Source organism: Centropristis striata, chromosome 7 (assembly GCF_030273125.1).
Source record: "Centropristis striata isolate RG_2023a ecotype Rhode Island chromosome 7, C.striata_1.0, whole genome shotgun sequence".
NCBI lineage: Eukaryota > Metazoa > Chordata > Actinopteri > Perciformes > Serranidae > Centropristis > Centropristis striata.
Window position 1 is genome coordinate 29,100,119 of NC_081523.1, and position 27,909 is coordinate 29,128,027.

A 27,909-nucleotide genomic window follows, 5' to 3' on the forward strand; every position below is an offset into this window, starting at 1 on the left:
ACTATTTATAGCACTATTACTATCCCTACAACATCAATAAAATGTGTGTACTATTTGTACTGAACACCTTGGACATCTACTGCAGGGATGACTCATTTTCTTAACTCTAACTGAAGTTTTCTTGTTGTGATTCTGTCCTCGGGGAAGGGAAGCCCCTTATCTGCGTACACTCTCTCTACTTTTTCAACATTTTACTCTATCTCTCCATCCACAGAGCAGCTTATTGAACACAGATGATGAATGGGTGTGGATTGATGGCAGATAGCAGGCCGCCGCTAATTGACACCGCTGTATCACTTCATCTCCTGCCTTTGTATTCCTCCCCCTCCTCCTTTTCTTTTCACAGCACGGCAATCCATTACAGTTCAGATTAGGCGCTCTTAAGAAGCCATATGTCCCCACATGATCTATTGTAATGAAATATACTCCACAGGAGATTGCTCAAGGGCTGTTTTCAAGGGTATTGTTTTTTGGAGGCATTGATCTTGTTGTACGTTGTTGAGTTATGGAAGAGCACAAGTTCTTAAGTCTTCTCATTCTTGGCCTGATATACACAATGTTGTCATAGTTTAATGTGATGTAGCAAAAGAAGCTATAGAATTTTCTTTTCTTATGATGGAGTACAAGCACACACCATGGCTCATTCATTCTGGAGCCAGTGTAAAAGTCTTCTCTGTCTAGGCGCTCATCAGGTAGGTGAGGTTCCATTATCCACCAACCAGCCTTCCTCATACTGCTAGTCAAAGCCTGAATAAAGTGCAGGTTTTACAAATCCGTAGGCCTTCTTCAGAGCCAAATCCTTGTCTGTTTGACGCCTCAGTCTCTCCTCTACCACCGGCTGAACTGAAGTGATTTAACTGGCAAAGCTCTCGCAAGCTCTTTTCTCCTCATCAGAAGTGGGGTCGAGCTCTTGGCAGGGCTTTTAAGGCTAGGCAAGGAGACAAACATTCTTGTCGCTTTCTTATTTACTTGGGCTCAGAAACCCTAAGATGTGTTCTTTTCCCCGGATAAACCCAATCCTTAACAGATAGGCTTGCCCGGGTTTATAAGAGCTTGTGTTTTGTATTCTTTTCCAGGTGCCCTTAATGTGTTTTTATCCTCTTTATCCATGTTTGACTCTTGCTGACTTTCACATTTTCAAGGCATGCTGTTCAAAACAGCCATATTTGTTCTAGGGGAACAGGTGCATTGAGATGGGATCCTTGGGTAGTTTTTAGCTCTGAGAGGCTTTTCCCTTTTTGGATCATAAGATCACCTGACCAACCTTGAGGTTACCACGATTCCAATGGCTAATACAAACCGTTTCCACAAGATTTGCATGTGCTGGAACTTCCTCCCCCTCCCTTACCACATTCTTTCTCGTACCCTTCTTGCACTTTATCATTCATCTCTCTGAGGTCAGCCATTAACTCACTGTGCTCCTCTGCTCCCGTCCTTGACTAAAGAGTATGCTTTCCTGAGTCTACTCGACTCAGAAACAGCCTGTTATTCCCCCGGGACTGGCAGACAGCCTTGCTAGCCCACAGCCAGACGGCTTTTAATCATTTATTTAGGGGCTGTAATGTCGAGTTCAACTCCGCTCTCTCACTTAGTGCACGCAGAGACGAGAGGAAAGTGAATGAGAGACACGACATTAAGCTTGGATCAAGAAGCCAGTTTGTCAGCGAGCCTCTAAGGATCCCTCCATCCTCCCTTTCCACTATGTGTTTTAAACTAGTGAACGATGGTGCTGCTTTTATAACATGTCTCTGTTTTGGTGCCGTCTCGTTGGGCTTCACCCAGTGAACCTTCAAGAGAATGAAACATCATAGGAATGCAGATCATTTGTCCAGATTTCATTAGCAGAGAGTTGAAGAGGTGGAACATTCACAGTGAGTGTGTTCACTTAGTATGAAAGAGTTTGTATACACAGTTCTGCCTCATTCTGTACAGAGGATGAAAAGATAAATTGTGCCATGTTTGCAAGTTGGTATGTATATTCTTTATCTTCATTGGATGCCTTATGTACTATGCATGTCTTTCTTTAACAATATTCAGTTGTTTCTTTATGTAGTGTTCACAAAGAGACACAATGGCAAGAAAAATTGCTTCTGTATTCCAATGCCCTAGTGCATCTAGCAATCTTCAAAGTACCAGAGGTCACTGGTTTACCTGTCAAATTGCAACCAAAGCCAATGAGTAACAGCATGAGGACTTATTTTGGATGCTAGTGCTCGCATTGTTTTTAGTTTTTTTGCATCGTAACATTTTTCATAATCTTACGACAATCTAAGACAAGTATCCAATCTCAGCCACCAAGTTATGCGTGTGGTTTTGTTACAATGTTAGAACAACGCTCTACACACCCTAAAGGTATTCAAGTGTGAATGTTTTGATCATGCATATCAGTGCTGTGCTACCACATGATTGAATTGGCCACATAATATGAGCTACAGTGTGGCTATTTCTTTTAACTGAAATGTCATAATGAATGTCATGAAATGACTACATGTACCCTGATTAAACTTTCAAACTGAAAGCTATTTAGTTGGGTAGCTTCGTAGTGGAATTTTCTGAGTAAATTCATGTTCCCTCTGGTAAGCACTGTGATGCAGCGTATGTCTATCACTTTAATTCTGAAAGGTAAGAACTGAAGCTGTAATGCGCTGCAATAAAGCTTTTCATAATTAATGGTTTGCCATCTTGGTTTAAATTACGGAGCCTGCGTGTTATTATTTTATTGCTTTCAAAAGTATAGGCACTACACATACTGTATCTCTTAGCTACAACATATTAACTCATCAATGAACATTACTGCTGCTCAGTCACGTCATAAAGATTGATCCAATGCTACTTCACAGCCTTATAAAAAATATTTTTGTACGTAAGGTTTTGTTTTTTCATTTTTGTTGTAAGCACTCGAATATTCCTATTACTTAAATTCCTGTACCTAGGCAAGATCTTGTATTTTCAGTAAGCGGAACAATGCTGTATTTTGGTCATTAAATTGATCTTTAATTCACTTCCATGTGTCATTAAAAGTCTTGCACATTTTAAAATGAGCACTGTGCACACTCAGAGACTTTGCAAATAAGGTTTATTAGCCTATCCATTGTTTTCAGTAGCAGTGCCAAGTGAGGAAAGTAATTTACAATTATAATTGAACAGAACAAGGATGTTGATTGGAGGCAACTAATCAACACTGACCTCTTGTGAATACCATTGGAAGACCTAGCTGTGCTGTTCAGCCTGAGGTCAGTTGTAAAAAATGTCTTTCCACTCAGTAGCGGTTGTGTGTAAATAAATGTGTCTCTTTCTATGCAGCAGATAGCCTTCCCAGCCATTAACCCCAATAATGAGACTTGGGAACCTTTCTTCGAGTGTAATGACCTAACTCAGCTCAGTTCAGGGTGCTAATTGACTCTGAGTTACTGGACAGAGTGGAGCAGGTAAACAGTGTTCAGTTTCTTAGTGCTGCTGAGGGAGATTATGCATATACCCAAAACAAGGGCCCAGGTTTTTTCCCAGCAGGGACATGGAGGCTGAAGGGTTATGAGAGTAGGTGAAAAAATCCCCAACATAAAAAAAATGCAAACTTTTGACTGTACAGCAAGAAGAACTAGAGATCAATGAGGACTCTGTGCAGCTTTGAAGCCTGAGAGGAGTTGGCCAATCAATGGAGAACTGTTCACTTGTTAGTGTCTTCCAAGACGTGAAGAAAACAAGCAGTCTTCCTCCATAAGGCGTTGCTTGTAGTGTTTCAACACTACACAGTGGAGAACAACACTAAAACTTTTCCTCTTGCTCTCTCCTTGGCCTTCACTCTGTCTCTCCCTCCAGCTTGGTGTAATTGGTCGGACAAAAATAGTCTGCTTGGTTCAGTTGTTTTTACCGTTTTTCTGCGTGAGGTGAATTTGCAAATAGTTTAAGATATTAGGGGGACGCTTGGGGAGATTTTTTGTTTTTCATAGCTTTGATCTTTTATCTTTGGATTAAGATTAATGGGGGTCAAAGGGTTTAAGTTAAAAGACTGCATTTTGAACATAATTTGGTTGCTGTTTTCTCACATTTATGAATAAAAAGACATTCCCCCACGTAGTTAAAGGAACAGAACGTGCACACATTAAAAATTGTGTGTCAGACACTGAAAAAAATCCTTAAGGTCAGCTACATCTATCTGGACTATACACTCACACACGACCATTGCTTTCTCGTTTTAAAAGAAAAAATCCAGTTTCCACTACACCGTCCTCCTCCAACTCTCCACCCTCTCCATTACTTTTGATTTCCTCCTGCTCTCTTGGCTCCGTGCTGTTTTGGTTATCAATGATTGCCTCAAATGCCTTCCTTCCCCTCTCCATCATGAGAGCTGTAATTTTGTGACACTCATGCACAGCAGCGGGCCATGCCAGGGCGTTGCACCTCCGACCACTGACTTCATATCATTTTCCATCAGCAGGAAGTGCAGCAGGAAGCACATATTTCTCACGCATTCACACAGGGTCAGGTGGGCTATGAGGAACTCTGTACTTACTTTCATCCTTAGCCCATGGACACTTTTTTTTTTTTAAATCCATGGCCTCCCAATGAAATATAAATCAAAAACAGTGCTTCAGGCTTTTGCTTGCCTTGAAAGAAGCTTTAACTCAATTGGAAGTCTCAAGAGGTGAGGAGTTGCAAGTTACCCTGCATTGCAGTGTTTGGATATAATATCAGGGCCAAATAAATCATGGATTGTCAGGACAAGAAACAACTATGTCTTTGTTGGTTTTTTTCTTGTATACTATATAGGCATTGTCTAGAGAATGTGTGCTTACAGATGTATTATGTGGATGGCTTGCTGTAGTACTCGCAAACAACATAGTGTAAAACATATTATCTTTAAAGAAAACACATGTAACAGGATATCAAACTGTTGGCCTTGAGTCTCTGTCCATATTAGCTGCTAGAGAGTTCACAAGTGCCATTTGTTATTATTTATATCAAACAACCAGCTGTTGTGGTCATAATGAGTGATGCCACCCACTCAGTTGCTTAAACTCCAGACCAGTGATGTCCAAATGAAGTCTCATGAACCAAAAGATGTATTTGTTGACCCTTTAAATTAAAAAAAAGCTGAAGGACTGGCAATTAATTGTAACTACTACCACACTGTATGGCACTCTACTGAACATAGAGTGCCATCTAGTGGTCTCAGAAAATAAAGAAAATGCTTCATGAAGCTTCATGTTGCCATCACTACTCAAAGCTTAACACACCATTGCTTTTAGGTGAAATTTTCTCCTAGGATTGATTATGTCTCTGTCTGTTCATGAGAGAGAGGAAACAATGAACAATAATTGCCTTGGTCAGGCACAAGGTTTGACAAATTTGACCATTTGTGTTAAATTACTAAGTTTACAAATTGACTAAGTCAATTTTCTCTTCATTTAGTTAATTTATGAGAAATTAATTAATAAAGGCAATTAACTGAGTGCTCTTTGGAGTTGTATTCCTCTACCACGGAAAAAAAACAAACACCTGAGGCATGAATCGCACAGTGGCTCAAAATAGACCATGCATTCGGAGAATGGTTTCACTGCTATTAAAAACATTATCTTTGCAGTGATTTACATTCTGCACACATGCCATGTTTGCTTATTTTTATAGCGTTAACACTTTTCATTCATCTCCTTGTCTCTGTATATTCTAGTGCTGTTATTTTCCACACATTATTATTCATGTACTGTTTTTCACACTTTTCATCCCTCTACTTGATGCTCAAGTGTCGCATTGCAAATTGTGGGTGGCATTATATTTAATACCCTTCATTTGCAGTGTTCTTATTTATGCTCTGTTTTTCTCTGCTGGATTCTAATATAATGTGTTGCTGCAGTGGCCCAATTAAAGTTTCATCTTGTTGTGTATCTAATGGAAGATTACCTGACGGTTTTTCTCCATGACTGAATATGAAAAGCTATCTGTTAGGTCTTGACTGCCTAACTTCTCTTCTCCCTCTCTGTGTGCAGGAGCAGAGCCCCAGTAACGCCACGTCTCTGGCTATGATGCAGGAGCCACAGGAGGTGGTGGAGGAGACGGTCACCATAGAGGAGGACCCCGGCACCCCCACCTCCCACGTCTCTGTGGTCACCTCTGATGACGGCACCACACGGCGCACAGAAACCAAGGTAAGACACAAAGGTGCCACTGATCCTGTAAAACGATTGATAAATAAATAAAAATTTAAAAAAAGAATGATACGTACATTTGTTGATTTTTCATATCATAAGGATGCTAGATGCTGTTAGCTGTTTAAAAAATGTATTATCTAGCGTACAGAGCTGATATTCAGCCTGGTGCCTACAGTACTATCACACCTGAGCAGGACACCTCAGAGCAGTTGCATTGTCGTGGCAACGAGATCCCATTGAGCTCATTGCTGCAACCCCCCAAAGTCTCTTTGATCCATTTCAATATTGCTTCAAATTATGGTTATGGCTTACCGCTTCCAAACAGCACGGTACTGTACCTCCTCTCCTAGACTTCCACCCCAAAGAACTCTAAATCCCATAATCCTACAGCCCAAAGAGGTTTCATCTCCCTCTCATGGCTTCATTTATTTGATTATTGTGGTATTATGAGCCAACTCCCTTGGTGTTCTCCTAGTTTTGTGCTTCTTTTGTTGATTCGTCCTCTACTGTGTTCTGTTGTTTTTCTGTAAGGATATCTCATCTAACGTGAAGGTGAGTGGACTTTTATACCACTATGGCTTTTCCCCACCACGCCACCATTTTATGTGTGCCCATACAGGCTACAGCAGCAGTATGCGACACAGTGTGCTTCATCACAAGCCAAATAATGTTTCAGTCTGTACTCTATAGTACTTGTCAGTTCACTGCTTGTTGCTTCCCCCTTCTGGGATAAGACCCATTCTCTCTTTTTTATGATTTCCTTTTAGGGATGCACGATATATATTGGTACCAGTAAACTGTCAGCCAATTAATATTATTATATACAGTACAGGTCAAAAGTTTGGACACACCTTCTCATTCAATGCGTTTCCTTTATTTTCATGACTATTTACATTGTAGATTCATCAAAACTATTAATGAACACATGTGGAATTATGTACTTAACAAACAAGTGTGAAATAACTGAAAACATGTCTTATATTCTAGTAAGCAAAGGGTGGTTACGTTGAGGAATCTAAAATACAAGACATGTTTTCAGTTATTTCACACTTTTTTGTTAAGTACATAATTCCATTTGTGTTCATTCATAGTTTTGATGCCTTCAGTGAGAATCTACAATGTAAATAGTCATGAAAATAAAGAAAACGCATTGAATGAGAAGGTGTGTGTCCAAACTTTTGGCCTGTACTGTATAATATAAGGAAATTCTAGCCAATAAATATTTTGCCGATGAAACAAAGCCACACTTCTTTCACAGACTCAACAAGGGCAACATCTCAGCATAGGTAGAAGTGGCTGTTATGTCAAAGTATTTAATTTGAATTCCTAGGCAAAATGCTCTAGAAATGCCCAATGAAGTTTTTAGATGTACTTATAAATTGAAGTATCATAAGACTTTATAATTTCAGCGTTGCATTATAATCTGGCTATAGGGTTACAGTAAGGAGTCTGCAACTTTTACTAACAAAAGAGCCATTGTGGGCCAAAAAAAGGGGAGAAATAGTTGGAATAGAGCCACACATTTTATTTTGAGCCTCACAATGAAGATTAAACAGTCTAAATTAAAGTCTAAAGCAGTGTACTAATGGGTCATAATGAGCATTTATTAATATGATTTTGTCAGAATGCAGTGATGACACAAGTGCAAATGAAAAGCTGGACACCAAAGAAATATCTCAGGAGATTTGGAATTAAGAGTGAGCCTAGCTCGGTAAACTGAAAACTAGACTAGAAGTTAGTTAAGTTACCAGGCCGTAGACTTCATCATAAGCTATGATGCAAATTTTAGTTGACAAAAATTTTACAACATTTTTCTTAATGCTGTTTATACGCTACACATTTTTACCAATTTTAACCAAATAATATAAATTGATTTGGCCCTACACTAATGATATATTTTAATTAAAATATAAAGAAATAACTTTTATATATAATTAATATTTTATAAAATACATTTTTTTGGTCACAGTTACAGGGAGTCCCTGTAGATGGCCTGAATGCCACGTGAGGCTCTGGTATGTTATATAATGCATAATGAACATGGTCCAGCAAAAACAATGTCAGTGATTGACCAGTAGTATTATGACTGTATTATGATACATTAAAATGTGTTACGATAATACTTTTTAATATTTTATGAGTTTGTTATAACAATGATTATACAGTGCTATAAGCAGATTATAAGCATGTTTATAATGCATTAAAAATGTGCTTCTTAATCATAATCATCATCATTTGAAGTCAGAACTGTTAAATATTTAAGTCAGAAATATTAAATTATCCATCTCTACATCTTCTTACCCTCAGCAGGGCATAAACTACAGGTTATGCAGGTTTTTAATATACAAAAATGTAAAATTATTTTTTATTTTATCAGTAATGGCTATGAGAAGCAGGTAATTATTGATATCGACTGAAAAAAAAATCCATATCGTGCATCCTTATTTCTTTTGCATGGTCTTCGTTCTCTCTCTCTCTCTCTCTCTGTCTCTCTCTCCCTCTTACTTTATTTCTGTCTTTAAGTTTTGTCTTACTGCGTCCCTCATTGACATTATAGGAGGTACAAAATACCACTGCTCAGCACCAGTAACACATTATACATCCCCATAAGTAGGAAATGGAAAGCATTTTTAATTAGTAAGTATAATCTTGTAATTACATCCTGAAGACACATTATAAATGCCTGTGTGAATTATTAGAATTTCAGTGGCTTTTTAAAAATGTGTTACTTATTTAGGTTTGTTTTTTTTTCAAGCTGTAGCCTTGTGATAGCTTGCTTTTTTATTTTTGAATGGTATAAATTACCATTTTTTTGTACATTGGCTCCCCAAAGTAATTTTCTACCACTTTGAAGACCCCAGTACTGAAAAAATCATTTCAAGTAGCATCAGTAATCTGCAATTGCTCAAACCAGAATGTCCTCCTCGCGGTGTCAGGTTGGCGTTTTGAAGAATTTCAAGTGTGTGCCTGTTCATTGTGTTGTGGAAGACAGTCTGCATTTCACTTCTAAGTTTGAATTCATCACTCTCTGTGCACTGAGAAGAATTCCCAACAGAATCCACGGCAGCTTTCCATTTGAAAAAAAATTCAGGTGGGGGTTCCTTTTTGCTTCCACATTGTGAGACATAGCCTCAAAGATGAGCGTATATTGCAACATTTTGCTGGGATATTGATGTAGGTACAGTCAACTGCTGCTGCTGCTGCTGCTGTAGGCTTCCAGTGGAGTGGAGAGCGCTGTGTGGAGCTCCTACTCTAGGGACTGTGAAACTGTAATTAAAAAGCCTGGTCTAATCCCTCATCAGGGAGGGCCCATTGCCCTCCAGCCTGTTTACTGCGAGGGGATTGGCCACACACACTCACTCACACTCACATGATTTTATGCATTCATACGCAGACCTTCTTAGTGATAACACACACAAGCATGTGCAGTGAAAACATCCCACTAATCAAGGGCTCTGCTGCTTGGGAAGGGAAGAGGAAGGACGCTCGTTTAAAGGGGCGACCAACCTACCGGGAGGAGAGATGGGGTGCTCTCTGGAAGTCACTTTGAGGAGAAAAGCGGATTAATGTTCAGGGTGAACTTCTGGAAGCGTCTCTGTGGTGGCAAATGGATCCAGACCTAGCTGACAGTTTACCCAAAGAAACCCCTCCCCCCTTGTCTTCCTCACTTTGCCTCTGTCTTCTCGTCCTCTCTGCATCTCCTCTCCCTGGCTCACTTTCATGTGTTGTTTTTCACCATCTCTCCTTTTCTATCTCTCTCGTCATCTTGCAGCAGCTCACAGTTTTATTTATGTGCTTATCTGTTCTTTTGAACCAAAGTCTTACCGTACTGTCTAATGCTAACACACTCCTTCCCCTTGATGGTTATCCCCCATCTGACTGCTGGAAGATGAAACACAGAAGCCTCTCCCAGCCTCCTGATTTGCAGGGAAAAAAGTTTTTTCAGTGGTAAACATGTTTCTAGCTGATTTAATATCAGCAGTATATTATTAGATAGAAAACTGGATAAGAGACCAAAAAAATGGAACCAAGATAAAGCGAATGTATATGATAGAATGTCTGGATGTTGGACACTCAAGCACAATTTAAAAAAAGAGTGTGATTACTTGCTAGATCATTTTGGACACATATTTATTTGAAAACTGTAAAAAACTGCATTATATTTGTTGTTCAAACTGAGAAACTTTATTGTTTACGTATACACTCATTCTGAATTTGATGCCTGCAAAAAACATTGGGACAGGGGATTTTTACAACTGTGTTACATCACTTTTTTCAGTAAGCATTAAATATTGTGAAATATTGATAAGTTAAATTATTTCCTATTCTCGCCTGTTGTACAACACAACATACATATTACCCCAAACTATTTAAAATGTGGATTTGTCAGATCACACCAAACTTCATTCCATCTCAGATGAGCTCGGGCCCAGAGAAGTTGGCGGTGTTAATGAATGTTGTTGATATTGATAAGTTGAAGTTGATATAGCTTTTACCTTGGAATGCACTCAGAGTCTTAACTTGTATCTGTAAATGCAATGAACTGTGTAAATTTTCAATGGTTTTCTGTGTGTTCCCGGGCCCATGTAGTAACTTTATTCAGTTTTTAATCTTTTTATTCCAGTGCTGCCTGAGGCGTTAAAGGTCCCGAACATCCAGTGTTTGTTTTCAGCTTTGCCCCTTACATGTAGAGATTTCTCTGGATTTTCTTAATGTTATGGATTGTTGATGGTGATTTCCATAAGTTCCTTGACATGGTGAGTTGAGAAACATTCTTAAACTGTGGATTATTTCCCACACAGTTTTGAACTTTGCCTCATCCTTGTTTGTGAACAGCTGAGCCTTTTTTCGAGGATGCCCCTTTCATACCCAACCATAATACTATCACCTGTTACCGATGAACATGTACCTGTGGAATGTTCCAAACTTTGAAATGTGTTGCTGGCATTAAATTTAGAATAAGCATATATTTACAAGAATCCCTGCATTTTGAGAAGGTAAAACATTAATTAGATTGTCTTTGTATAGTTTTCAATTGAATATATGTAGAAAAGGATTAGATCATATCACATTCTGTTTTATTTAGGTTTTACACAGAATCAGAGTTGTATAATAGCCTTTCACAAGCAGATTAACTGCTGCTTCTATTTATGCTTTCGATCAATTGCAGTCAAATCAAATTGGCCCGGACCCTGAATGCGAGTCTGAGTGCATGTCCGCGCTCAATTAGATCCATGTCTGTCCTCCTGTCCCAGCATGCCGTGCTTTCCCTTGGCCATCATCCAGCCTTCTCTTCCTGCTGGCAGACACTCTGAATGGAACACCAGTCATTTTCAGGGGAAGAGCTCAGTTGGGCCAATAAAAGCGGCACTCCTCCTCTTTTCCTCTGGATATGAGCTAATGAGAGTCGAGGCAGACCTCACAAACAAATAAAAGCACTTTCACTGCCGTGGACACGCTGGGGAGCCAACCTTCAGTAGGTAGCAGTTAGTTTATCAAGTTCAGCTGTTGTGAAAAATGAGGTGCCTCTGTTGAGTAGAGCAGAAAAAAGATCAGACACTTTTTCTATTCAGAGCGTATTACTTTCTTTTATTTCGCACAGACTCTTGAGCAGCAAGTGGTCTTTAAAATAGTTACTAGGGAGCGGCAAGAACACTCTCCTCTCTCAGATTGCATACAGCTATATGTAGCTTAAAAGTGTGCAAAGCTGTATGATTTTCAAGTGTGCATTACAGAGCACAAACAACAACCATGCAAAATGAAATCTAAAGCAGTTCACCCACCCATCCCTCCAACTCTAGGTGACCAAAGTGGTTAAAACCATCACCCGTCGCACCTACCACCCAGTGATGGTTACTGACAACTTGTCAGTGGAGTCCAGGCCTGCCACCCGGACCCCCACCCCTGTCTCATTCTCAACCCCGACCCCGTCGGAGACAGAACCAGTAAAGAAATCGAACCCTGTGTGCTGTTTGCTGTGTTCTCCCCTCCCCCGCCTGCCTCCCTGTTCTTCAAACGTCACGTTTTAACCCTCTGAACTGAAGGTTTTTGGTTATGTGACATTTTACTCACCATGGCGTTGTTCGCCACTAATATTTATGTCCTGCACCTCTATGGAGAAAGCATAATCATGGCTAGAGGTATGAAGGTTCTTGCTAGCATTGCAGAGAAACTAACAATTTCTGCTTCCGTCATCCTTGCAGATGGGCTGGAAATGAATCACAGGTGTCACTATCACTGACTTCTTAAAAATCTGAATTACCACCTCCTCCTCTCCCACTATCCCTCAGCCACCACGTCCATTTAAGCTCTCAATAAAGTGAATACCGCAGAGGCTGTGAAACGTCTTACAGAGCTGTAAAGTGGACAGTTTGACGCCTGCTGCCTTTCCCTCCATTTTTTACCAGTTTGGTGAACAGTTAAGGCCTGCGTCTAAGTGCTTGTGGTGGTTTCAAACACTTTTCAGTACGGCCATTACTTTCCATGCACACACACATACAAATCTATAGTATTCCTACATGTGTTCTAACACTCTCCACCATTTTAGCTATTCTTTTTCTGCCCTGTTTACCTCGCTTCAGCATATTTTAGAAGGCCCTTTTGAAACGCAGGTCCCTCGCCTCTCCCTCTTTTCCCCTTGTGTGACGGTTTAACGCCTTGTGAACTTGAGCGTACATCAAAGAGTGTTTGAAAACTGTGTGATGGCTCCCTTTGCAGCCTTTGCAAATCGCCTAAAAAGCTGTGTTGGTACAAGGCAGCTGGGCATGTCAAGGCTGGGAAGCTGTAGCATTCACCGTGCTTTCCTCTCTGCTTTGACAGCCAGAATAGAATATAAAAGGTGATAAAATGACCAGATATGGTAAAAAGCATTTTGATATTATTGTCCATCCGGAAGGCTTGGGTTCCCTTCCCATTTATTCTGCCGATGTAATTGCTTCATGTTGGGTATGACATTCAGTCCTGGTCCCCGTGGCCCCCTTGAGGCCCAGATTTTGCATTATGACCCATGATATGAACATGAGAACAGCCTCGTTTGGGTTCTTACCACTCTGAATCAAGAGGATGAAAGTGAACTCATTATTCCAAGGTCATACATATGCCTTAGCTAATGTGAATCAAGCAAATGAGCTCTTTATTTTTAACTAGCGCAAAGCTAAGGCAGCATGGCATCAGAAACAAACATAAATTACTCAGTAATTACTGCAAACATGGAAATGAATCCTGAAATAGGCTTTGTTGTGTAGCTCGCAGTCAGGGTGTACTCAAACAAAGGCCAGAGAAGATTTCTATTTGTTTCAACCAAGTTAATGAGGTTGCCGTGTTGAACAACCAATGTGTTATCTATGCTCTTGCTCCTCCGTGGCGAGGGTTAATGCCTCGTTGTGGTTTCTTGATATGGTTACACGCCTTTGCTCGCTCCTGATTAAAATCTAAATGATGGCATTGATGGGAAAATAAAGAAAGCATATTACAATTAAGAGGCCCGGTGTCGAAAATTAAATCCATCAGATGTAGGAATGAGCGGAGGTTTTTTTTCTTCCCCTTCCCTCTAGAAAATCAGAATTGCGGTCTGCACTTGTCAAGTGGGAACGAACCTCTCTGTGACACCTTGTCAGGCACAACACGAATTGCATCAGACCTGCACCCCTGCAGATGACGATTAATTTTCATCAACCTCATTAATTTTGAAGATGAATTTATAGCCGTGGACAAAATAGCCAATTATCGGCCACAGCAGAATTCACTGGGCAGCAAATTGGTTTCTGTATGGGCGGAGAGCCCGGGGAAGGAGGAGGGGGGTAGCTGTCTGTAATTCTCCAGTCAGACAGCCTCAGAGACAGCAGAGGAGGTAGACTTATTTAGGTTTAGGATGAAGATAGCCTGAGAGATAGGTACATGCAGGTCTGGTTGTCACAGTCCAGCTGCAGTGTGTGATGCTCCCCTGTTCCTTGGGGACACAGAGGATTTAAGGTCCAGTGGAGCTGTAGCACTTCAAGATGGCTTTGTTACAGCAGACTCACTGTACCAAGACAGCTCCTGTGTATATGCAGTAGTTTGGGTTTAGTGATGGCTTCCAGTATTTGCCATATGTATTACCTTTTTTAAGATAACACTTAGATAACACTTAAATTTGGTATTTATGAATTAGTATCCACCTCCACTACAGCAGAGGTTCCTCTCTTAATACACTTATTAAAACACCTGTAGTTTTATATCATTATAATTCGGGCTGAGCAAGTAGTCACAGTGGGCGCAGTATCTGTTAAAGGCAAGATATGTGTCAGAATTCCATTCTGAATGAAGGACTGAGGTGCTCCAGAAAAACCATGGCCTACTAACTTCAGACTTCTGAAACATCTTTGTTTGATATAGATCCCTGCAAAAAAAATCCCACCCTGATCATTGTAAATATATTTATCAATGAGAATAATTTTGCAAAAATGATCATTTTCCTCCTTCAGCCCTTATTATAATGCACCACAACACACCCAGGGTTGTGAAAAATTGAGTCAAACTAACTCCAAACTTTGATTGCATTAACTTTAATTGCATTAAAACGGACAAGTCCCTCTGCATTAAGTTTGAACTGCATGTTAATTAATCTGGAAACCAAGATTAAAACAAAAATGATCTTATTTATTTGTCTGCCTCTTTCACTGTGTGACATTCTAACAGTGTCCTAATCAGACAGCTAGAGAGACGAATATCTTTGTTTAGTGGACAGAGTGAGTTTCTGTGTCTATGCAGCCTGGAGACCACATATCAGTTGGATCCAAACATAGGTTTGCTTTAATATCAATATGTCCAGTGATGCCACACGTTCTGACAGGTGTATCTGTTTCCTTCCACAGGTGACTAAGATGGTGAAGACGGTGACCACACGGACAGTGCGTCAGGTCCCCCTGGGCCCCGATGGCTTGCCGCTGCCTGAGGGCTCGTCTCCACTAGGCAGCTACACCGACTCCATCGACCGGCGCTATATGAAGAATGGAAGTGACCGCTTCATCACGCCCCAAGCAACCTCCACCCTGACGCGCGGCTACAACAACTCCTACAATGATTCATACGGCGAGACACCCGAGAGCCAGTACGTCCGCCACTATGGCCTGCACGATGGCTACACCGATTTAACAGACAACTACGGCAGCCTGTCACGTGGTGTCAATTTCCGGCCGCCACGCTACCCCTACCTGCCCAACAGCTACCGGCCAGAGAACAGCTACACGCTGCCTATTCGCAAGGATGACTACGGTCATGTGGCGCAGCCCCAGGTGCCTATGGGTAGCAGCACTGTTGATCTGAACCGCTCCCAGCCAGAGCGCTTTCAGCCCGAGCCATATGGCCTGGAGGATGACCGCCGCAGCTTGGGCCCTGAAGAGGAGGAGCCCTACGAGTTGGAGCCCGACTACTCCACTGCCAACCGCCGCACCCTGCAGGGTGCCAACCGGGGTCGCACCCACCGGGAACCGCTTCGTGATGTGCCCCGAGTCAGGTGAGGATAAATGCAAAACAGGATTGCTTTTAAACAGGAACACACGGTCTGCTTTCTACATCAGAGCAAAGATATTACACGATAAATGTGTTGTTTATCACTGGTGTTAATACTTAAGAAGCTGACAGATTCAGCCGACTGGAGCTTGCAGGAGATAATGGTTTTGTGAAGGCGTGCAGGTTTGTACAGCATACATGTTATTTTTTTTCCGTTGGACAGTGAGTTCTTGTTCATATGCATGAGCGCAGGCTTTGCCTTGACATGAGAGGAGATCATCCTGTTAAGATGAGAGAGAATAAAGAATACTTGTCTTGCTCTTGCCATAAAAAAGACTACATTACACCGTGCGCAAGTAAACAGATGTCTCTTCTCCTTGAGCAACTTGGTTGAGAAAGGAAGCGAGGAAAAACAAGCCTTTGATTGCCATTTTTCTGCAAATGGATAGTAAACAAGTGTTTGTGTCACGGTAAAGAGGCGAGAATGATTTGAGACGTGAAAAGGGAAGGAATGAAGGGAGAGCAGTAGAGGACGTCATCTCTCAAAGTCTTTTTTGCGCCACCTTTGTTGAGAGACTATATCCCCTGGCTCAAGCCGAAAGAGAAAAAAAAGCATGTTTGCCTCCAACAATAAGATCCCAAAATGGACTCTAGTGTCCTAATAGTTTCCAATCATTTCATTGCAGCCCGAAGCAAGGCCTGGAAATGTCCACCCTCAAGTAAATTGAAGCAGGGGTTTGAAGACTTAAAGACTTCTTTTTGAGCGGCAATCTGTAGCAGATGGATGTTTTTTTTAAGTTCTCTGCTTTTCTTTCAATCTGAGGGCAATATGTTTGGGCCTGAAGCCAGATCTGAAGGGATAGAGCTCAGGGGGTGGAGAGGCAGGAACAAGCAAGACAGGAAAGATTGTGTACCTGTGTGTGAGTGCTTTTTGTCAAGATCAAAGGTCATGCTGCCAGCTCAATCCAGGTTTGCCGGCTTCTTGACAGCGCATGAGTTTTGCTTTTGACCCTTCTTAATTAAGCTCATGTACACACACATGCGTTCACGGCTGGGTGGGTTTAAAGGCCACTGGATTGATGTGCATGTGGAGAAAGCAGATGCCTAATCAGACTCTGTCTTACATATTTTTGACTTTGCTCTGACACACACATAGCATCTCTCTCTCTCTCCCTCTCCCTCTCTCTCTCTCTCTCTCTCTCTCTTTCTTACACACACACACACACACACACACACACGCACACACACACACGCTCAATAAAAATCCACATCTTCAGAAAATGAGTCACTCCCCCTCCGCCTAGTGAGAGGCGCTTGCTGTGACAGGCAATTTGTAGCCTGCCTTACATGTGTCACAACACAGTCCTAACAGCCACATACACCCCTTCAGACACACACACACACACACACACACACACACACCACACACACACAGACACACACACAGAGCTGCTAATGTGAATGCCCAAACCCAAACACACATGTTTGAAGCCACTCTTGACAGACTGCTTCCTGGCTAATTGCAGCAGTCCCAAATATTTCCTTCTATCTTCGCTCCATCATCTCCCCTGCACGCAAATCAGCTGACATCTAAACATCAGTGTACTGTAAGCGTGTTTTTCTCTCCTCTCAGGAACGGTGACAATCAGCCCTCCCAGAGTGCCCAGGCTCTCCTGTGCACTCACTCTGCGATTAGTATTCTTCCAAGAAGGGAGCGGCGACTCCAAAGTGCTGTAATGAATCTGGGAATTAAAGCGCTTTAATTACAGCTTATCATTGCATTGCAAGCCCTCAATTATGCCCCGACAAAAATGAAGACGTTTAGTACTAAAACGGCTTCCTGCATCGGCGCCAAGCACTCATTTTGTCAACGCGCCGGAGTCCATCATGAGTTTGGAATGATGATGTATTATTTCGTGATGGAGTTCTTTGGATGCGTGAGCATGCCTCACACTTGGATTTTAGTATTATTGTAAAGATGGGTGACAAGTGAAAGGAACAAGCTGAGTCAATGAGTGCAGACACATGATGAATGCACAGGCTTCCATACAGGTCACAAGGTCACTTCATGGTTTCATCAGTATAAAAATGATCCTTGGGGGTTTCCACCAAAACACCAAATTACAGAATGTCTTTTTGACACAATTTCTAATCACATTTACAGATGTGTCTATGACCAAAGTCTTAAACTGTTTATACATGCTACAGAGCCTGATGGGATGTTAATTGCTGAAACATATGCAGTAAATTCAATTATCTGCATTTATCATGTGTCTCCATTCAGATTTTTCCTTTGTAACCTGTCAGTGCAAATAATAGGAGCACATAGTGTACATCAGAGGTGAGAGGTCATGGAGGTTGTAGTTTTCAGGGTCTTCTTCAGCAGGGTCATTACAAGTGTTACAAGCCAGGTAGTTTATGTTTTCAACCTGTTGAATGTTATGTGCAATTAAAACAGCTTAATAAAGGTGGCCGGAACCTTTTTTTTTTTTTTTTTTTTTAGAAAGAATGATACATTAAATTGCAATGGGATTTATTTATATAAGATAGACTACTCTGCTTTTTCCAGTTTTAATTGAAACTTGTTTTATCTACAAGTTTTACTTTCTCTTGGATCTAAACTTTAAAAAAAATAATAATAATAATAATTTTGACAGCTGGCTGGACCAAAGGAATCCATTGGTACCGCGTCTGCAGCAGGGGGCTAAAAAAACCTCCAAAATTAGACAACATTTTTGCAGAGGGAAAAACTGACATGACCATTTGAAAATAGGTCCCTTGACCTCTGACCTTGACCTCAAAATATCTGGATGAAATGGGTTCTACGGGTCTCCCCTTTATAGACATGCCCACTTAATGCTAATCCTATGCAGTTTGGGGCCGAAACCATGCAGAGTCTCATGCAGCATAAATGTGTTAATTTGAACTAGAAAAACTTGACACACAGTGCTGAGCTGCATCTTTTGAACTGCTGTCTCGGTCTGAATACCCCCTACCCCCCATCCCTACTTCTCTATAAAAGGGGGCGGAATGGTTAGGGGTTAAAAAGTGTTCATCAAAAAAGGCTGTTATTTACCTTACCTGTAGATTAGTGTGTTGCTCAGAGACGGCAGGGAAGCAGCTACTGAGCGAGGGAGGAACATCTCTTTTCCCTTTATCTCTGCTCAGGTTTTGCTGATAATGAACGCGTCTGTCTCCTTCCTCTCTCTCTCCTGCCCCCCCACTGTCTGGATGTGAGTGCATCTTACTCTCTCTTCCTCCATCCCAACCCATCCTGTGTGTCCATGAGCACCTTTGTGCGTGTGTGTTTGACAGTGTGTGTCCTCATGCCAGCGTGATTAATAGCTGCTTTTGAACTCTGCCAGACTACAGGGGCGTCTTTAAGCCAATCTCTAATGGCTCATCTCTCCTTGGGCGACCCGCTCCGCTGCTCCTGCCCACCTGCATCCAGGGGTCATATCGCACACACATAGACAAATAAACACACACATGCATACGAACATTCACCCATCCCTTAATTGAAAGGCGGGGTGGGGATTCTAATCCAGTGGTGTCCGTAGGGAACGGCTTGTGGAAGTGATCCGGCTTCCCCCTCCCCCCCTCCTCCTTGGTCCTGCCAAGAGGCTCTCAATGAGCCAGATATTCCGTTTAATATTATACTTCCCCTCTGTCACGTTGGAGGTTTCTCAGAAGCATCCCCTAAATTATAGAATAAAGTTCTGAGCGATGTCACTCTCCTTTAATTGAATGAAAACATGCAGTGGAGGCAGTGGATAATGCCATCAGAACAGCCAGAGAAATTAGAAAGAGGCAAGACATAAACACTCCAGCTTTGCTGTTTTTATTCTCTCATCTTTCTTCTCCAAACCCGCAAAGACTCTTGTGCATCATAAAACAATTATTGCCCATAATTCAAAATGAGCAATCTGCTTGGCAGCAGCAGTCAGTGGAAAGCTCATAAACACGGCGGAGATGTAATGTGTACATATGAGATGCAAACATCTTCTTGCGAGTGTCTAATCCTTTTTCAGCTGATCTCTTTTCATGGGCCCGCAGACGAAGAGGGTCAGACAGGGCCGCGATTGAAGGATGATGAAAGTAATTGACAGAAGATGAAGGGAAAGAGGAATAGCGAGGATGTGACAAAGTCCAGATGAATAAATGTGTGCGGAAGTTTTCCCACAAGCATATATCCTACATCTACCGTATCTGTTTATCTTTTCTTCTATTCTTTGTCTCTTAGAACAAAACAAGCGCACACATGCATCCATAGCAGAGTGCACAAATACACAGAAATAGTCCGGGCATTTAGCAGCTCGATTAACATGAGGAGAGTGATCTGCTGTAATCATGCTCGGAGCATCGCGTCTGGCGGCGGAGAGCCCTTTCACATCCTGTGAATACACCCCTCCCTGTACACACAATGACGCCAATTTAAATGCAAATCCTGACATTCCCATCACTCAGCCTCACGACGCCTGCTTTACCAAAAGCCCCGCCGCATCGGCCCAGATCTAAATGAGCCACGATCTGCACAACTGTACATCTCATCTGTGTGTTGAAGTGTGTCTGTGAGAGAAAGTGTGCGGGAAACATAGTGTGACAGATAATGAGAGAGAGAGTCAAAGAGGTAGAGAGATACTGTGCATGAAAGAGATGGTGGGTATGTATGCAGCTCTGTGTGACAGTGATGATGCTGAGATTGTGTGCAGCCCTTTCCATTGGAGGGTTATTCCTGCCTCCTTGCCTTGTCATGTCCAATATCCCGCGGCAATCGAAAAGCTGCTTGATGGCCTCCGAGTGTGGGAGTGTGTGTTTGTATCTCGTGTACGCAAGGAAGCATTTAGTAACCACCAGCACGTGCACACATACTCACAAACTTTCCCTGTTTTTCCACGCAGTCAGTCATGCAGCTCAGTGTTGTCGCCAAACCTCAGTGCTCAGGCCTCCTCTGAATGATGTGCTGTAATCAGGCTTGATTGGCCCCTCCTACCATACTGTGGTTACAGGCTGCCTATGGAGGTTTGTGGCTCTGCAGCATGTTCCACAAAGCTGGGAAAAAATACTTTTTAAAGAAGAATAAACAGTCATTTACAGTCACACCAGATCCACTCCAGTTTACATGAGCTGTGTTTTGTTCAAAATGTTTGTTCTTTGTCTAGAGAACACCTGTCTAAAACAAGTCAGTGCACTCCAGCAGAGTGCGGATCTCTGCCAGTCGTGGAGACTCTCACGGCTATTGTTACCCAACGCTTGACCAGCAGAGTTTGCCATTCAGCACCGTGGGTCTTTGAACTTGGTTCACTTGCAGCATTTGGACACAGGGACGTACTCAACTGCAGTTGTGCCTCACTCCATCTCTATTAATCCTCTTTCCACCCATCTGAATAGGGGATTTAGTATCTTGTTACATTGCTTGTGCAAGAAGTTTTCACCCAGTTCATTTTGTATTGATTTCCCTGGCAGTAAAATGCACAAAGTCGTGCCATAAAAGTCAACATGCTACTGCGAGGTGTAAAAAGAAGAATCTTCAACAGTGGAATACACCAGAGCTGAGGCAAGATGGCATGCAGAACCCCCACACCCCTCTTCTCTCTCTCCTTCTCCCAGCATGCCTGGGAAGAACTGTAAAAACACATAATTAACATAAAACTCATTAAAATTAAAACTCGGTCTGGAATTTCCTGCCAACCACCGGCGTTGGCCACCATTTTGTTGCACCACCAACCACCATACATCAAAGATGGAGAGAGGAGACCAGCTGGATTATGTAACGAGGATAAACAAGTCTCAAGCTGTGGGGTGGGTGGGGGGAAGATAAAGGCTGCGCATAAGTACACAACCCTAATTAAATTCCTCTCCCCATGTCATAACTTTTCCCACCAAATATTCTACCATCTTTTTAGACAACTCACTGGTATGTGTTCAAGTAGAATTTCTTAGAAATATTCTTTGGAGCTTATCTGCCAGTGTAACATTCTCCATTCTCAGAGTTGGCCCTACAAGTAAAAAAAAAAAATGTTGCTATGATTAAAGAGCCTTAAGTAAAAAAAAAAGTACCCTGCACTGTTGCAAGTAGCAACAAATGAACTGCCATTGGAATTAAAAAGCTATATATTGCCTATAGAGAATTGATGAGGATGCCTTTGGAACAGAACCCTGGTGTGTTGATCATAGACTCTGAAGTTTGGGAAATAGTGATTTATTGAAGGGCAACCCCTATGAACCCTCAAACAGCAACTCCCCTCTTCCTCCCCCAGAGGACAGGATTTATTTCCATCACCTAAACTGAGCAGAGCTCAATGCCATTTTAGTCCCCAGCCCAGACAGTATTGATGCTAATGAGGCTAATGCTAGCAGAGGAGTCTCAGAGAGCTGGTCATTAACATTTTAGCAACTGCATGCTAATGTTCGGCGCTGTGAGCAGAGGGAGCCCTGGGGGCATCACAGGGGCTCATCGTCCTCCCTGCGGGGACAGCACAGTTCTTTTCTCTGTTCCCCGGGGGAAAAGACATCAAATCTCCTCTCTACTCTATATGGTGGCTTCCTAAAAAAACGGGGAAAAAAAACTTCAGAAGACTTTCCTTCAAAGCTTTTTTTCTTTGGTGTTGCCTTTGTCTCTGTTTCTTTGTGAACTGCCTGGGTTTTCTTTGTTCAATTTTTTCCTGTCTCTCAATCACTCTTTCTAAGACTTTATGTTTGTTGATGTCTGACATGTTTGCTGCTGCCACCTGACAGGGAGAAATAATAAGCAGAATGTTGCTCACGTATCAGTCTTATTGCAGGGAATTGCCACCTTAGTCCTTCTGACAGACCCGTTAATAACGGATCCAAACCACCGATCACCATGTCTCCTCTATACTCTCTGTCCTCCACTCCTTTTCCCTTTTTCCCCTCCATCACCCACATCTTCTCACCTCTCACTCACCCTGTCCTCTGCTTTCCCTTTTCCCCTCATTAGTCAGTGGCTCTCACCTCAGTTGACTTCTCTCAAAGTCTTTCCCCCAGCTACCTAATTCTTCTCTCAGACAAATCTGTCTGAGTCACCCTCCATTTACCTCGTCCGTCTCCCTTGTCCTCACTGTCCTCTCTTCTTTCGTCTTCCAGAGGCTACCCGGACGAAGCCATCGAGGCAGAGCTGATCGATGAGCGCCACCCCTACATCCATGGCATGTATTCAGCGCCGCTGGCCCAGCCGGAGAGGGGTAGCATGGCCAGTCTGGACCTCATGGGTGGCCGGCGCTCGCCATCCATTGACAGCATCCGCAAGGATCCACGCTGGCGTGACCCAGACCTCCCTGAGGTCATCGCCATGCTGGGCCACCCCATTGACCCGGTCAAGTCCAACGCCGCTGCCTACCTGCAGCACCTGTGCTACGAAAATGACAAGATAAAGAAGGATGTGCGTCAGCTGAAGGGGATTCCTGTTCTGGTGGGGCTGCTGGACCACCCCAAATCTGAAGTCCACCGCAAGGCTTGTGGTGCCCTGCGCAACATCTCCTACGGCAAGGACAATGACAACAAGGTGGCCATCAAGAACTGCGACGGCATCCCGGCCCTGGTCCGCCTACTGAGGAAGACCAATGACATGGAAGTTCGAGAGCTCATCACCGGTAAAAAATATACATTCGCATTACTAAACAGTTAATCAATAATAGTACCAAGTCATCAGGCAACAATACCACCAAACTAATGTCTGATCGATTTGATAACATCAAGTTAAAACAATCCAAACATTTGATCATTGTCTGACTTGTTTTAAGCCACTTTACTCCTGGCCACCACATAAAATAATTTTATATATGCAGCAGGAACAAAACTCTGTATGCTGGGAGATGAAATGGAACAGTAGATGTTGCACTAGAAGGCATGGCTGGACCATAATGATGGTTTATTGTCTTGGAAGTGTGTCTTGTTGATATGATCATGTCATGTTCTTGTTTGACAACTTTGGTGTCATGTCATTTAAATATTTATTTATTTATTTCATTTTTGCCTCTATATATAGTTGTAGGGCTGCTTCATAATGGTAAAAGAATGCACTGGACTTGTAAGACTAGACAAAACGAGAGCATCATTGTGAAATGGAATGTTGTTTTATCTTGTTTATAATCATTCACAGCAACCCTATATTGTGTCAATGATAGAAAATATTGTGACTTTATTTGTGTCACTTCCACAGCAAAGCTTGCAATCACAGCATTTAATGAAGCCTTGCATACATTCATATTTCCTTCAATCTGCTTGAAAAAGATCTTTCATGTGGGTGAAATCATTTGAAATAAGTGTGATTGATATGTCTTAATGCATTTCACAAGTCAGACATCATTCACAATTGCCTTGCCATAGGTAAAGGATTCTTATATCATGCAAAAACCACCTGCATAGAACTGTTGCAGTCAAGCCTGTTGGCTGTCTTCTCCACTAACTGTAGGATTCCTCTTTCTGTCGGTCTAATTAGTCTCAACTCCCTTTCACGTACATGAAGTATAAAAGTGCTTCTTTAAAGCCTTTTAAGCTGATATGATAGCACCTTAGTATGCCGGTCCTTTCCAATCACTGGCTGCATACATACATACATCACTTAAATATTCCATCTGGAAATATAGTGAGGTGGCTGCCATAATCCCATACTCTGTATAGTAATGCAGGGCTGAGTCATATTAAGAAACAGATTTTTTTTGTGTATGTATTCCACACATTTCACATTTTTTCAGCAGTATTCACAGTTTGTTATTTTCTCATCTCAGAGCCCTTACATTATTTGATAAGTTTGTGCCCCAGGCGTCCCATATGAAAAGATACAGCACTTGCTGAATTAGCATTAAATTTCGTAACTCCCCTTGTACTAGTGAGAGAAGATAACAAGGCATTCAAAGCTGTAATTCTTTTAATTGACCGTTCGCAAAAGCTCCGCCCCCTGAGTTACTGTTGCTATGTCTGTCAAGCTCCCAGGACTGTCAGCAGCCATGGGGTGGACAGGCGATGTGTTATCGATTATTTTTGGAGTAATACCTTCATCGATATGTTCAAGGTCAAGGCAAAGGGGACTGCAAAATGCAGTGGGAGGATATGTCAAGGCTGTACATTGACTTTTTTTGCTCATAGCACTGGTTCTATAGAGCACTGATATGTAGTTACAAACACCTCATCTGTAGGATACACTCTAGAACACATGTCAAATATGGTGTCATGGTGCTAAGATGGTAAATCATAGCACAGATTGTTTTTTTGTAGCATGTGCTCCGTAAATTTAGCACTGTACATCCATGTATTATGCTAAGCTCTTAGCAACATTGCTAGCTACCTTAGCTATCATTAGCATGAGTTTGTTAGACTAGTTATGTACTAGTAGTGGTAAGACTACCAGTTGACAGGAACCATAGCTGTTAAATCCGGTTTGGGTTATCTCATCTAAGAGATAGACAACCATTATTTAGCTCATGTTTGTTAGCTAGCAGCTTAACTTGGAGCAGACGTGTGTTTCTGTTGATCTTCTAAATATTAAGTTGGGAGTGCGGTCTCCCACACTGTTTAATCCACAGCCGGCAATGATCTTCTTGCATTTTGGGTTTTGGAAATAGGAAAAAAAAGACTCCTCTTGCTAAACTCTTAGGGTACCTGTTGTCAGATTTACAAATCTTGTATGCATGCATTTCACCATGTTGCTGAGAAGTCAAAAAGCTTGACGGACATTCTTCTCTTAATAACGGTTGCTAAGGTAGGATTGGACAAGGATCGTTCGAGGGAGTTTTGCGAACGGTCAATTCTAGTTAAGACACATTTTGAGTAAACTGTATTACAGAATTGTCTTCCTACAACTTGTAACAAATGCTAATGAGGTAATTAGTCGGCCTTGAGTCATGTTCTGTCAATGAAGGGTCACAGGGATCTCAGTCAAGATTAAGAACAAACATCTTGGTATTTGATTACTTTACTTTTACTACACTATACTGTAAGCACAGCAAGACAGACAGAAAATGGAACAGGTCTCTATAAAAAAGCAGATGGCATATGGACATTGATTTTAGAAGAAAAAGCTATTAGCTGCATTGTGTAATGAAATATGTTTTCATTCCTTTAAGAGGAGCTATTGATTCAAACGCCATGATAGGGTTTCTTCTCCTTGACCCGGTAAATGTCAACTGGGGAATATATTGGTGTGTGTGTATGTGTGTGCGTGTGTGCGTGTGTTTGTGTCTTTAGTGCTCAGCTAATCCCCAACATGATTGGTTTGACCTGACACACTTTGACTGGTATGCACGCTTTGCCATTGGAGAAGGGACTTTTGTTTTCAGCGAGACGCATGTGAAAAACGAGAACCGCTTTTAAAGTGAGATGCTTGACCTTTGTGAGTAGTAAAGTATGGTATATGTACCACCCCGAGACATAAAATGTGTTTCTTTTTAGCTACTTTTACAGTTTAGGGAAGGAAAAGTTTGCAAGCTAGGTTTTGGCAGCTGTCAGTGGTTTCTAAGTCGATGTCATATGAAGATCTGCGAGGATTGGAGAAGGAATATCAATTCAAGAAATTGGTTATTGACTGCTTCAATCAAGAAGTTTTGAAAGTGATACCTTTTAGCTGAACTGTAGTGTGCATGCATGCGTAAGTGTGTGTGTGTAGCTTTCCTTTGCTGTGACAGAGATGTCGCGGTGAGCGATGACTGTGCCGCAGCAGAAATGATTGCCTTTACAGCACCGTGTTGCTCCCCATCGTAGCTAAAAATAACCCTGCACCACAAGACAAGGAGGACAGAATGGAGGGAGGCTTTTTTTTTTTCAGTTTTTTCTCTCCCTCACTCATTAACCACCCTCCCTCACTCAGTCTAATTTCTTCTCTCCTTCATTCATTATCTGCACTCTCGCTTATTTTCTCTCTCTCTTTCGCTTTTTCTCCCTACCCTCTCTTTCTCTCTGTGTGTCTCCAGCTTTAGGTTTCCATTGCCCATGCTCTGGCCCCACTGAAAACAGGCCAGTCACAATGCAAGCTCAGCTCACGGCCTCGGCCCATGTGGCTAGAATTGGACGTGTTTTTCTGCAATTAAATATGGGTTTTAAATATAGGCCCCCTTTTCTTAGCCCATGTGTTTTAGGAGTCTGCTGTTGGACTTTGTGCTGTCCCTGTAAAACCACACAGAGCTCTGTTTTCTGCAGGGGGAAATGGGTGACGTGGAAGAAACCGAACGGTTTTATTTTCCAACACACAAGTCAGACAGACCGGTTGTTCATATTTTTAGAGCTTTGTATCGTTCAGAGTAATTTTATTTTCCCTTGCGGTAGGCTCTGGGCTGTTTGTGCCCTCCAGCGATTCCCTCTCTGGAAATGTAGATTATTAAGCGGATTTGTCTCCTGTTTTTCCTGCAGGAGATGTCTGAGTTTTGTGGACTGACACTCAGGCAGGTGCTTGCTGCTCGACTTTGTTGCTTGGATGAAAAATGCATATAGAGCAAGTTGGCAGGCCTTTAAGCTATGAGAGAGATGATGTCTAGACACACGTGTGTATCTGGGCCAAGATTTTGTGGGGTTTTTCTGAGTTCAGCATAATATATACAGCGCTATTTAGAGGAAGTTTAAACGTTTTTCTAAGAGCAATTCAGCTTCAACACTGAACTAAAACCTTGAACGGGACGTTAATGGTTTATTTGTGGGGTTTAAGAAACCAGTAAACAATATTCTGCACCAATTTTTTGTTTAAGAATTTTGCCTCTCAGACCTGCATCAGTTGATTTTTTAGGCAATAAACAGAGCATTATCTTATTATTACCTTGTAAAGTTGTAATGGCTGATGTGTTGCCTTTTTACACATGCAGCAGATGCTGTGCGACTCAACTTTAGAATGAATTTGGAGTCCTTGTAGCTCTGGTTTGGGTCTCCAGTCTATGGTCTCCACCAATCCCTTTGGGAAATATCTGCTCTTTAGTTGTGATATGCTCCACTGTTTTCACCAGCTAGTCTCTAAATGTTGGAGCAGAGCAGATGTGTATCGTGGACTTATCAGAGCTTTGCTGAAAATAGTTACTTTCTACAGCTCGTAATGAGAGAAAGTTAACCGAAACAGTAAAGTTGTGTGTTCAATCATAGCTTTCCAATTTTCTCAAGAGCTGTCGGTCAATCTCACGATAGACCGAGAGCTTCTTCATATTAGCTATTACAGTTATTAACAGTTAATTTTCAGGACAACAATGCAAAATTACAATTTTAGAATTTTAAAGGGATTTTACTACACAAAACTATGTGTACACCAAAAGGTCACCAATTCCACTGCAAAACG

The 27,909-nt window shown here is 41.9% G+C and overlaps 1 protein-coding gene across 10 annotated transcripts in view; it reads left to right on the top strand.

The window, feature by feature from the left end:
• arvcfb (ARVCF delta catenin family member b) overlaps positions 1 to 27,909 on the top strand; it is a 256,104-nt gene that overhangs the window by 148,561 nt on the left and 79,634 nt on the right. For 8 of the 10 annotated variants that reach the window (XM_059338015.1, XM_059338020.1, XM_059338017.1 and 5 more), the window contains 4 exons: positions 5,988 to 6,146; positions 6,681 to 6,701; positions 15,002 to 15,642; positions 22,746 to 23,251. In XM_059338015.1, coding sequence (XP_059193998.1) covers positions 5,988 to 6,146; positions 6,681 to 6,701; positions 15,002 to 15,642; positions 22,746 to 23,251 — 1,327 coding nt within the window. The remainder of the gene's footprint in view (positions 1 to 5,987; positions 6,147 to 6,680; positions 6,702 to 15,001; positions 15,643 to 22,745; positions 23,252 to 27,909) is intronic. The other 2 variants (XM_059338018.1, XM_059338019.1) reach the window with 1 other exon arrangement.